This window comes from Lonchura striata, chromosome 4 (genome assembly GCF_046129695.1).
Source record: "Lonchura striata isolate bLonStr1 chromosome 4, bLonStr1.mat, whole genome shotgun sequence".
In the NCBI taxonomy this organism is placed as follows: Eukaryota; Metazoa; Chordata; class Aves; order Passeriformes; family Estrildidae; genus Lonchura; species Lonchura striata.
In genome coordinates this window covers 26,457,882-26,471,509 of record NC_134606.1, presented here as the reverse complement: position 1 = coordinate 26,471,509, position 13,628 = coordinate 26,457,882, and the positions used below count along the sequence as shown (strand labels likewise).

Genomic DNA, 13,628 nt, shown 5'->3' with positions numbered 1-13,628 from the left:
AAATAACGTAATCACCTATACTGTAGGCTGAGATATCATTTGCCTTTTCACCTAAATGCAAAGCATTTTAATATCAAACTCTGGTAAGCAACACATAATACACATTGCTTTTATACTAAAATTAAATTGTTCATGATTCATAGCTTCAAAAATTGACTCATGCATTCCAAGCCCACATGTTGTGCTTTACAGATAAATGAGTATCTGTACCAACAGTGGCAGTTTTTATCTGTGTATTCTTTAGAGAAAGATCTGATACACTGTTACTTCATATTAGGTCATTTATTCAGTAGATCAAGTACAGTACCAGAGACAGGGGTTTGTCTCCAGAGGGCTTGTTTTATGCACAGCATGCAATACACAGAGTAGATGCTGTGCATGGATTAAACCACACGAGCTGCTTGCCATGATCTCTCTTGGTTGTGATGGAGGGGATTGAGAGGGCTGTGCTCCAGCGTAACTTCTCATCTGTCTGCAGAATAGGGACTCTGTGCCCTGTGTTCACCCCTGGCATGACCGAAGGACTCATGCATGGCTTCTTTGCAGCTCTCCTACAGCCTCAGCTCCTTGCTGGAGCACCCCCCAGCAAGGCTGGGACACCAGAGAGAATGTAGCCCATTATTTGTGTGCATGGTGCCACTGACAGTGGCAGGACAAAACAGCTCCAGTGAGGGACAAGTGCTGCTGCAGTGTGAACGCAGACATTTTCAGTGTTCCAGTTCTTAGTCCTTTTGTCCTTAGTCATGTGTGACTTGCGGTGTGGCAGGTTGCCATTAAAGTAGAATTTCTGATTTCACTGTGGAGAATTGTGGCTGTTGCTTTCAGTGTTATGGGTTAAAAAGGTTTGGGGTTTTTTTTTGGGTTTTTTTTTTTTTTTTAATGTTATGCAGTTAAAGCTTTTACCATAAATATTTCTGGCTTTTCTCTGGAAGTTGTTACACTTCAATTACTCTCACTTGCAGGATGAAAGAACAGTTGTTCTGCCCTTAGCCTATTTTATCCCCATATTCTGCCTCAGTGTCCAAAGTTTTAATGTCTATTTTCAGGAGAAGCAGCATCTTAAACAAAAAAAAAGTATAATATGGTCCTTGCCCAGTACAGCTCATGGTCTCTAGGTCGCCAGCAGAGCATCACAAACCACATTTCTCTGCTTTTCAGCATCATAAATGGTTTCACATGTCCTAGTCATCTTTGGGCTACTTTTGCAGAGGCACAGCATGTTATGATTCTTACACTACTGATGGAAGGACAAGCAAAGGTCGTGTACCATCTGCCAGATAGAAAATTGTTCCCTCTAATCACTTGGCAGGTCCTTGATGTTATAGAAAAAAGGGAAGCCTTCCTTGTTCCTCCTAACAGCTGTAACCCCTGGGAGACGTGCAGCCTGATTTTCTCTTCTCATCAGCTTGTGCTCAGCAGGCTGCAGTAAGTCATAACTCCCTCAGCAAACCTGCTCTGAACTGAGCCTGCAGTTAGGTTTTTATTTAGGCAGTAGCAGTATCTGATGTAGCTATCTAAGTCTAACTGGCAATCATTCTATCATTCTTTTCTGTCATTAAATATTGCCCATTGAATGCAACCTAGATGCCCATTTTTTGCCAGTTTTCAGAGGGCTTTTCACCTGTGCAATAATATGTTGGGTGCAGAGGCCTTTTGGAAAAGATAATTATACATAGCATTAGAATGTGATTATTTTTGTCTTTCTCTTAAAAATATTGTTTTGTTTCTGTAGCTGATAAATAGATTCCAGTAATTAGCTTTAATTGTGGTCTTACATTTTTATATATTTACATTATTGTATAAAGCTGCCTACACTATTTATGGATACTGCGAGTCCTGTGAGTTTGGCTCAGAACTTAAACTGGGAAAGAAAATGTCTCTTGTACACTTCTCCATTATCATCATTCTTAGATCCATGAGTTAAAATAGTTTCCTGCATTTTTACAAATTCTAGGTATGGCCATTGCTTTCAGAAGGAAACATTTACCAATTTATGTCCTGCCGGATTTAGCAGTTTGAGGAATACACAAATAAATTTGACTGTGAATGCAAAAAAACATTGATTGTATTAATTTTCATTGTCTAAGAAAAAATGTATGAAAAAATCAAATTAAAATACTGAAATACTTATTTTACTTTGTTATTGTTTTAAATGTAGGATCCATTTAAATCAACATAAAGAAGAAAAGGTTGGGTTTTTTTTAAATAAAGACCTTTACAGATCTTGTTTTCCAGATATTCCCCTCTGAATACAAGTAGGTGAAGCATCTAGACTCCCATGCTTGTATGGGCTTCTGGTCAAGGCAGCTGTGCAGAACCAGTCCTGGTAGCACTGACTGCCTCACCTGCTGCTACCTGGACACAAACCTCATCCCTCATCCTTTGTGCTTCACATATATGGTACTTCTTGGAATACCTTGTGCACAAGGTGGGAGGCAGCAGATCCAAGGGTGAAGCTAGAAGTTATTGGCTAATGCCCCACCTGAATGGAAATGACATCTTTGATGGGAGTAAAAATCGGTCCTTGTTACAGTGCAGCCATTAGTTTGAAGACAAAAAGAGGGTATCTGAGAATAATTTGCAAAAAACTGAGCAACGGCTTTTGATTATATGGGTCCTAGGGTGGTATGCTCATAAAGCTCTATATTCTTTAGTAAAACCTGGAGTTTTACCAAGTTCTTGCAAGAACATTATTGGGAGGCCTTACTGGATTTATAGAGCATCTACCATGGCTTTATTAGCATCTGTGTTTTTTAATTAAGATATGGGCAGCTTGAGGGAGCAACTAAATGGTCCCCAAGTGAATTTGTTGCATTAATTTCCTTCAGAAAGCACATCTGAGCCAAACTTAAATTCCTCCTATAATTAATTAATGTAATTTATTGTACTAAGTTCTGTAATTTTCCCTGTAATTGTTCACTGAATTGACAGGTTTAATTTCATGTAACATGAGATCCAGCAGTACCAAGCTTGCAGTGCTTCATAAAAGTTGATATTACATGTTGTGCTGTTGGATTTTGGCAAGAAGAAGACAATAAAATATTCCTGTAGAATCGAAACATCCAAATGACAGATATTAAGGCCAAAATTAAAAAAAATTACTCTTCTAAGCTCTTAAATCCATATTTAATCACACAGGTAAGTGGCCAGATTCTTACATGTGCAGCTTTAGAGCTTGAGATCCAGCAAAGTTCTTATCCACATGGTGTGTGTGTCCTTTGTACACCAAAGAGCAGTTTCCAGAAGAGTGTTCAAAGACTTGATGCCAAAAACAACCTTTCCAAGCACAGTGCTCTTCAGGGAACTCCAGAGCTTGCAGGATGTGTCCCTGTATAATGAAGATCAGATAATGTGCTGAAATGCCCTTGGAGACATACGTGTGCAATCCCTGGGTGCTCAGCACTGCTGAAGTGTGGATGCATATTTAAAAGCTGAAGCAGGGATATAGGATTCTAAATTTAGTTAACTCTTAAAAAAAATCCTGGGCTTTTCTTTCAAATGGGAGATGTTTGTTGTGATGAGACTAAAACTACAAATTGCATCTTTGTTGGTCACAATGCTGGCTTCTGTGGTTTCCTTGGAAGTGGATCAGATGCACTCTCCTCCTTTCATAGATACCAGATCCATACCATCACTTGCACTGCATGGTGCTGGTGACTGCCTCAAAACACATCATTGTTTTCACTCTCCGTGTGCCAATCAGATCATAAATAAAATGTATAGAAATACAGAACTTTAATTTTTGATATTGTATGCATTTTTCCTTCCATTTCTTATGTTTTTCCCATATGCTGCTATTCTGTTCTTTCCTCTTGCTCCCTATCTTTCCTGCCTGCTAGCATTTGCAGTCCAAATTCTGGGCTGCATCAAGAGGAGCGTGGCCAGCAGATTGAAGGAGGTGATTCTCCCCTTCTGCTCTGCTCTTGTGGGACCCCAACTGGAGTGCTGCACCGAGCTCTGGATGGAAGGATATGGAACTGTTGAAACAAGTGTATAGGAACACCAGAAAATTAATAAGGGGACTGGGGCACCACTCTACTCTGTGAAGACAGCCTGAGAAGCTGGAGGTTTTCAGCCTGGAGAAGAAGAGGTGGTGTGGAGACCTCATAGCAACCTTCTAGAATCTGAAAAGGCCTACAAGGAAGCCAGAGAAGAACTCTTCATCAGGAACTGTAGTGATAGGACAAAAAGTAGCAGGTACAAACTGAAAGTGAGGAAATTTAAGTTAGATGTTAGGAAGAAATTTTTTACTGTGACCATGGTTAGATATTGGAATAGGTTGGCCATGGAGGTTGTGGGTGCCCCACCCTCAACAGTATTCAAGGACAGGTTGGATAAGGTCTTGTACAACCTGGTCTAGTGAAAGGTGTCCTTGCCCATGTCAGGGCAGTTGGAACTAGATGATCTTTAAGGCCCGCTTCAACCTTAACATTCTATGATTCTGTGATTCAGAGCGGTGTGGACTGGCAGAAGGGTCAAGTCCAGGACTGCAAACTCCCAAATTCAGTCTGGATGCTGAAATCTTGGACACCTTGGAAGAGTTTGGGTCTCTTCTGGTACAAAAATAATTTGCACTTCATGAGGTTGGAGTAGTTTTGTAGCCATATGGTCCAAGAGTTCAACCTTCCAAAGCCACAAAGGGCTGAAGCATGACTGGGGCAAGGAGCCATCCCAGAAGACAAAGGGTGAGAAAAGGGATTGAATTGGGATCATACCTTAGAAATCTGCTGTGGTTGCTGGTAGGAGATAGGAAAAGAGCATCCCAAGGCTGTGGATAGGGAAAGTTGTCTGTGTAGGTCTGTGCCTGCCCTTCCCCAGCCGATGAGCTCCTTCCCCTCTCTGCTGGCAGCACCAACACACTGCTTTGCCAGGGTTTCAGCAAAATGCTCATGTTATTTTTTTTATGATGTGAGTTGTCAGCAGCACAGACCTGGCTGTACATCCAGCACCACACATGCTGTGGCTGGGGATGCAGAGGACAGAGCAAGCATAGAGCAGGACCCTCTCCAAGCCCCAGGGATGGATGTGCTGCAGGGAAGCTGTCACAGGCACCACTGTGTCTGTCCTTCTGGACATTCTCTTCTCAAGGACTGTAGAACACACCTTTCTTCTGAAGTCCCTCCAAACTAGAAGGGAATCAATTGCAATTTTTCACCTTCTGCTGGTGTAACTGTAGGGAAATGGCAGATTTCTTGTGTTCTGACCTGTCCATCCTTGTCCTACAGTGAAACACTCACTGAGCAGCTTTGCTTTTTATATGCATCAGAGAGCATCAGGCAATTCATTAGAAATCAGATGGAAGAATAAAGATTCAAATGCATGACAGAATCCATAGGGAGGAAAAGTGACTGGAGAATTATATAAATTGCATCCTAGTTTTGGGTTTTTATGGAAGAATAAAGATTCAAATGTGTGGCAGAATCCATAAGGCAGAAAAGTGACAGAAGAACTATACAAATTACATCCAAGTTTTGGGTTTTGCACTTTTTTTTACCCTGCAAAAACCAGCAATGATCTGTGTCACTGTACACATTTGTAACTTCTTTTGAATACAAAATCTTAATGCACAAATATACAAAAACTGTTGTAAAATGTACGTCTCTGGATATGCGTATGTAGGCCCTTAGATTTATCTGCTAGAGAAAGAAGGGCCCACATTGCTATGCTATCACCTAAAAGTATAAAATTAATTTAATATCATAGTGCTGTATTTTGAGTTCTGACCTTCAAGGAACCCTTTATCTCTCTTGTTCTTCTGTCTTTTGCTGACAAGCATATTAACTCTGCATATCTAGAAAATGAAATCCTGCATAATGAAATCCTGATGCTGGATTTTCTGTCCCTCAAAGTGCAAGTTTGCTGGTTTTGCCCATGATTCAATGTGCCTCTGAAATGGCTTGGTTATTCTGCTGATTCTGTTCCAGGAATTGCAGGGTTTACATTGGTTTATTTATGTGAAAGGACTATATAGAGACCCTAAGGTGGACAGAGTGGAGTGGTAAACTTTCAGCTTTCCTAAACTTTCAACTTCGTAAGAATCATAGGCCTAGTGATGTCTCTGAATTATCAAAATCCTTCAATAAATGTTGATAATTATCGTACTGCTTTGGAGAAAGAACATGTTTGTTTATAATGCCTTTATGGGTACCAAAAGAAACTAAGTACAGTGAAAGGTTTCCTGAAACTCAGGTCTGAAATTCTTGTTTGTTACATTTTTGGAGGTAGAGAGAGGACAGTCAATCACATGCTGCTCTATAATTACAGATCTCACGGGTTCACAGTGCCCATGTCCTTTTCTTAAAGCATTCCTTCCAGTTGCAGAAATTAGTTGAAAAGCCAGTCCTGTTTGGTTCCTGCGTAACTCAGTATTATAGAAAACAGCATCTCTATTCATTCTCCTTTTTTCAAACTCCTTGTGAAAATGAATTAATTGTGGTAATAATGATTATGCAGATGTGTTGCTTAAGAGGAGATGTACTTTGTCTCATGAAAAAGTTCAAAAGTCTCATCCTGGTGGGTACTGAATGCAGCTCCCAACAGACTCATTCTCCTCAAATTTGGCACAAGTGGATAGGAGACGAACAGAAGCAGTATCAGTGAGGATGGGCACCGCTTACTGCAGAACTAGGTGTGTTCTTTAAAATCTTGAGTCCTCTGCAGGTTAGTGGTGATTTTCTCCACAACTGGACTCCTTCAAGTCCAACAGAAAATCCCCAAATTTTATTTAAATGCCTTTTTCCATATATAATAGAGCTTGGGATTCAAAAGAATTCATTCAGCATGCTCTCCATATGGCATTTAACTTCCCAAGAAAAAACAGTATCAGGAAGTTTTGTTTTAATTAGTACATGAGCTGTGCAGCAGCTAATGTATTCCACCTCTTCACTGTTGTAAAAGGGGCAGATTTCCTGGTAGATCGAAGTGAGCAGAGAAGAGGGATTGTGTTCTGCTCTCCATATGCTGCAGACCCCCATTTGCAGGGAAGGTGTGAATGGGAGGTGATTTGTAGCTGCCTGCCACTTGTAAAGAACAAGCTTCTGTTGTTCTCCAGGCTGGAAAGAAACCTGGCTCCCCTCTATAACCCTAGAGCAGTGCTACAGGTAGACAGCAGCCTTCAGAGATTTTAATTTCAACAATAAGGGATTGTAAAGAAAACTTGTTTTTCATGTACATTTAAAAAACAAGTACTGGATGTCAAGCTGGAAATAGATATCCCTGGCTTCCTCAGACATGGTATTTCTTAATGGAAAGTCCCAAGGAAGTCACATTTTAGAGAAAATTTGAAAGTACACCTCTTTTCCCTCTGTCAGGCCAGCCATAAACAGCCAGATTGAAACTTCACCTCCCAGCATCACCTTGGGGTCCCAAACTGGGTCCAGCTCAGCACTCTGGCGTGGAGACTGGAAATGGACATTGGCCCCTCCATACTCCAGTGCTCCTTGAGATACATTTCTGGTTTTGCCAGAAGGCACAGCTGAACACAGCCCAGTGCACCACTGCTCCCACACCTCTCCTCAACAAACGATATTCAAATAAATGAAAGCTCAGTGTCCAATCACCTTGTTCATAACTCTATAAGTGTATGTGTGTGTATGCATTTATATTGTATATAGTTTTTACTGTGCAGAATGCCAAGGTATGAAAGTAATTCAGGTTCACTGTCAAATACTCCCTGTAAATTTTGAACTTACCACCTATTTATTGATTTTTATAAGTACATAAGGATTCTGTCCTTTGTCAGTTGCAGAGAAAGTTTGTTCAGGGATTTCCTACCCAAAAATCCAGGTGCCTTCCTGACAGTCTGGATGCCTGTTTTTAGTGTCAGGCTCCAAGAGTGCAGCACAGTGCAAGCTGGACCTGCAGGGAGACCTTGTCCTCTCAGCAGTATTCTGCACAGACATAGAGGTTTGCTGGTGCAGGACTGGTTTCTGAACTGGAGGATGGGCACACAAGCCACTACAGCAGCATCCGCAGCATCCCTGGAGAAGACAACAGCAATGAGCAGGAGTAGTGAGTGTGTTGGTGAAGCATGTGGCAAGAAGGGTTATTTTGTGATAGATTTTCTGTCACAGGGATGAAGAGTCAAGCAGGAAGAGAGGCAGGCAGAGATGTCAAGAGGTGTAGAACTGTGTTGACAAGGCAATAAAAATATCAGGTGACCATTTACCTCTCACTTGGTTAATTTTCATCAGCAGTGGAGCCAAGAAAACATTTCTTTCAGTGTTTCTGTGCAATATGGGTTGTATGGTGAGGGGGATGGAGCCAAGACTAAGACATTCATTTTTCCAACTCCCTGTCTGGCCACCCAGAGGTACATTTTAGGTGGTCCTGTAGTTGGAATTTAGCCTTAGTGGAAGATAAGCATTATACCTTAGCAAAAGTGCATTGGAAAAATACATTAGAGGTAATAACTCTGCCACTTTGAGGGATAGGAACTTTTTTGTGATAATGCAGCTCTTTCCAATGTCTGGCTGACCTTTCCACTGTATTTAGCGCAGACTCTTCCATTTTTCTTGTCACCAAGGTAGGAAATGTATTTGGAGTGAGCAGGCTGCTAGCCAGAGAGGAGCAGTTCCCTTCTTCATGGCTGTTCACCCAAGCAGACCAGCAAACCAGCTGGCTCCTTTCCACATAACAGGGGGCTCTTCTTTGGGGTCTGCTAGCATGGAACTTTCTGTTTGCTGTGAAGAGCAAAATGTACTCTGTGCTGATGAAAATGCTGTGTGATTGAGGTTACAAAGAGAGACTCTCTTCACTTTGTCTGCTGTCCGGAATTTCTGCCTTCTTGCTTATGTGCAAACACTTGTGCCATGCCGAGGACATGCTGTCTATAAAGCCCCTGAGTTTCTGGATTATAACACGATGAAAATAATTTACAATTTCCTCCCAGTTACTCTTTTCCTACTGTTTATTATCAAAACACATGAACATTTCACTCAGCTGTGTGTTTCTTTATTTCTTTAGGCTGTGACTCGTCACTGAACCTGACATCTCAGAAAGCCATGGATGCAGTGGACGGTATCTTCCGGTCCCTCAGGGATATTGCCAGAGTCCGAATGCACATGAAACAGTTTCATTCCATACATAATCCAGGCAGCAACACCCACCAGGCAAGTGTAGCTTTCTTTTCACTGTGTTTTTTTGTTTCTCTAGCCTGCTGTTCAAAATTACAGCACTGATTCTGTGGATGTGCTAATCCTATACACATTCTACCCATGAAGAAGATATTTAAGCATAGATTTTATAATTCACATAGTCATCCAAAACTTCCTCAAGTCTTTTGTCCAGACTCAGGCATATGCATATCAATGTTAGCTCTGAGGAAGAAATTTGGGTTTTGCTCTGCAGCCCTGTGGAATGACATGAATGCCTGTGAAAGGCAGGGCTAGGTCAAGATGGATATTGACTTAGACCACTCAAGGCAGTGAAGCAGGATGTCTGCATCCATACTGCAGCTATATGTTTGTATCTTCTCTCCTGTCCCTGCAAGCATGAGAGACAAACCTGTTTGTAAATAGGTCACAAATGCAGCTTCTGTTTCTCAAATAGTAGCACATGATATACAATACTGCTTTAGGTCAACGGGACTAATAGACAGTGGTTTTCCTTCTCTCTGTTTCCCCTTTTCCAGCTAAAAATAGAGAAAGCAGAAAGCAGTGATTTAGAGAGAAGTCATAAAACATTATTCTAGCCTTGAGCCATAAAAAAATCCTTCCAAACTCCTAACAGTGCTGTAGACCAGCAAAGGGATGTAGTTCAAATTAAGCATTGCTTTGTAAGAACATGCGTGTTGCAAAATGTCACTGGAAATCTAAGGTGAAGAAAACCTATTCCTGAAGTCTTCTAGCAGTTTGGACCAGTCTGGTGTCCAAAATGGGGAAAATTGTTAAACATTTAATACACCTCAGTACAAGGGCAGTGAGATGATAAGAAAAGTTTCCTGGAAGTGTAATTAGCATCAGTATGTCCTTTGGATGTAATCCACTTTGCTTGCTTAGGGATAAGTGCTGGAACACAGCAAGGGATATATTAACACCTTGCAGCCCCTTAGTCTAGCCATGCAAGGGATCTAGTTGCTGAGGGAAGTCCAAGAGATTTATAATAGTAGAAATAAGCTGGCAGTATGTGATTGTCCATCATACTTACAGTGCTCTGGAAATGGACCTCTCTTTTCACTGGCAGGTGTTGTGTGTGACCAGTTCAGCTGCTCAAAAGTAGTGCCCATCCTGTGACCACACTCACTGCCAAACCTGCTTAGTGCTATGGGAGTGGGTTTAGCTTCTACACTTCACTTTGTCTGTTAAAAGCTGGGAAGCCTCCATTTCTTCTTAGGATTCATAAAAAGGTTTCTATGGATAAGTAACTGGGAATTGGATAGCCTCTTAGAAGGACATTTCGTAGCATTGTAATTTGTATGTCTTACATAAAATGATAAATGTTTTCATCAGGTTATCAAACTATTTCATGTAGTGACCATGCAAGAACAGAATTTTGCCTGTTACTTTCATCTTGACGTAGGTATATTTCTACCTTCCTACTTCCCTTCCTCCATTTCTTCTCCCATCCCTCACTCTCCTTTCCTCATTCTCTCTCTTTGTCTCTCTGTTTTTCTCTTTTCTACCCTTTATAATCTTGTATGGGATGTGTCCCATAGCTATTGAGGTTTTTAACAGCTATTTTAAACAAATTTATATATGCCAAAATTTAAAGTTGTTAAAAGTTTCATTATATGAGATAGAAACCAATGCAGCTTTTGGGGGTTGTATGAAAAAAAAATCCTACAAATATAGCATATTAATTTCAAGTCATAAAATATTTTTAAAAATTTGAAACCATTATACTTTAAAAAGGTAGAGGATCATACTATCTGTATTTTAGTATCTGTGTAGCCTGACTGGGTTGTTTTGAAGGGCATCGATTTTTGATGCTGAAAATTCAGACATGCAAAATCATAACTAATTTTTCACATCTTTTGAATAGATAGTTTTGTCTGAATTATATTTTTCATTTCAGTCAGATGATGTTTTTCCTTTAATATTGTGGAGTAAGTCTCTCTGCTAAACTGTGGTTTGATCTATGCTCCAAAAATATTTCATTCCTAATGTTTTTCTGTTCTTCATCTATGAAGATATTAAACAGATTTTTATAAACAGGACTTCATGCCTGCATGTGTATTTTCAAACAGTTGTTTATTGCGTGACTAGATTTGACAGAAATCTTGACATGTTCTAAAAGGTCCTGCTGCTCATGTCTGCTGTAATTTTCTTTGTTGGCTCAACTAAAAATTATGCACATGTTGTGAGAAGAACTAGATGAGTTGTATATATCTTTGTTGACAGCATTGTATTAAAAAACTAAGCTTTGTTTCTCACTCTAAAGTGTTGGATGAAAAACATGTCTTTAATGACTCCAGAAAATTTTAGTTTTAAGCCAAGTGGTTTGTGTTTTATTTTCCATCCATTTTTACTATTATCTTGCAATATGTCTCTTGTAGATAGCATCTTTGCAAAATTAATGATGTTGCATGTGATTCCCCTAAGTAATCAAAGGGATGATATATACCTGAGGTAGTCCCAAAGCCAAATAAGTGTGCTAATTTTAAAGCTGCTCATCTAAGATGGTTGCACTTTCTGAACTGATCATGTTCTGTTGCAGTTTGGGCATGGTTAAAAGCAGTAAAACAAAGGTCCATCTGTAAACCAAGTAAGCTTGAATTTTCACTAAAGATCTTTCCACTGGTTCCTAAAAGTTTTATCTTCAAAATTTTTTCAGCATGCCAGAGTGGTTTAAACCTTAGTATTGGAATGCGGAGATTATTAGGCTGCTTCATTTTCAGACAGGGTTTTTGGATCCTGAAGAGAATACAAGGTTGATCTTTTGGGAGTAAACCTTCCAGCATATTGACCATTTGTACCGTTACATTTTCCACTTCTAGACCCAAATTTCTCTGAAGCTCTGACATTCATGGTAATGGTGGGGTTGTTTGGCCTGTTTTACAAAAGTCTTCCATAGGTGGAAGTATTATGTGGAGTGCCATGGCCATAGAAGCTAAAGGACTAACAGGGACTCTCTTAGCTCTGCTCTCCCATGAGGGACAAACAGGAAGGTTTGCCTCTTCCCCTCCCTGCTGGAATCCAGACTACAGTGGGGACATGACATATGGAATAAGACAGGAATGGTTAATTTAAAAAAAAAAAATCCCTCTTTAGGTGTTTGTAAAATCATTATAAAGAGAATCAGATCTGGGTGCACAATGGGCAACAGTGTCTCATCTGTATGGTTATCCATTTCTGTATTATCTCCAAAAATATTCCAGAGAAAGTAAGAGTCCTCCATTTCTGCCTTGTCTCTCTTTACTGATATAATACACATGAGGCAGTAAATGTGTGGCTGTGGCTCTCTTCCAGTCTTTTCAGTCTGATGTTGTGCTGGTGGACACCATCTGCAGTCCAGGTCACAACATCTCTGATTGCTTTCATTTCTGGGATAATTATTTCTGTAACCTTTAATAGGAATAAAATATTTAAAATCATGGTTGCACTGCATCTAAACAGGTTTACTCACAATTAATTTTTCTCTTTGTGCAGGCTTCTTACAAACCTCTGCTGAAGCAGGTAGTGGAAGAGGTCTGTAATCCTGATCGGCCTGATCCTGTTGATATTGAGCATATTTCATCAGGCCTCACTGATCTCCTTAAAACTGGATTCAGCATGTTCATGAAGGTAAACTAGCCTTCCCAAGATCATCTGTAAGATTTTCCTGAGGTCAGAGCATCATGCAGCAGTAGCTGATTTTATTATACTGTTCAGCAAAACTTAAGGGGAAGTTAGGAGAGTTAAATTCTTGAATGGGGCTTGGGAATAGCTTGAGGCATCACACTGCAGGTACAGTGCAGACAGGGAGCACCTGCTGAACAAAACAAGAGGAATGGAGCAGACTGAACATATACATAAGGGTCATGGTAGACACCAAAATAAGTATGACATATATGGGAAGAGGCAATGTAGTTTTGCTAAAGGGAAGTCCTAACTCACATAGCTTTTATAGCTCTTCAGAGACACCCAACAAACAAATTGATAAGTGAGTGCCAGTTCCTATAACCTACCTGACATTCCAAAAGACATTCCACATGGCACTGCATCAAAGGACTTTAAGGACACTCAGCAGCCTTGAGATAGGAGAGAAATGAGTATGAGCAATCTGGTCTCACAGGGGATGAAGGAGGAGCTCCATATTCAATACCTTTTCTATAATTCGATACGGTTCAACTTGTACCATAGGGGAAGGAAGGAAGCCTATAAGTTAGGAATTTCTTTGAGGATCCTCTTAGCATGTTTTAAGACAGTCATTCTACAAGAATTTACTCTGCCTTGCAAATTAGCCCATGCTAATTGTCCACTGAATATTTACAGAGTTGAAGTGTGGAGTAGCCAGCATGTTGTACATTCACCCCTGTTTTACTGCATATCCTGAATTCTCCATTGAAAACAACCCTAAACTCACATTAAACCACATCAATACTATGGTTATGAGTACAGTACATTTCAGTACTGTGCCCAGTGTTTTTCCTCCAGTTTTACCACCACCACCCCTCCACATGGAAGAGATATCATCAAACTGTGAAGCAG

General features: G+C 40.3%; 1 protein-coding gene across 1 annotated transcript in view; it reads left to right on the top strand.

Moving 5' to 3' along the window:
- Positions 1 to 13,628, top strand: part of SCFD2 (sec1 family domain containing 2) — a 189,024-nt gene that overhangs the window by 165,337 nt on the left and 10,059 nt on the right. Inside the window, exons 6-7 of the mRNA XM_021555815.2 lie at positions 8,965 to 9,110; positions 12,588 to 12,722. Of these exons, the coding sequence (XP_021411490.2) occupies positions 8,965 to 9,110; positions 12,588 to 12,722 (281 nt within the window). The remainder of the gene's footprint in view (positions 1 to 8,964; positions 9,111 to 12,587; positions 12,723 to 13,628) is intronic.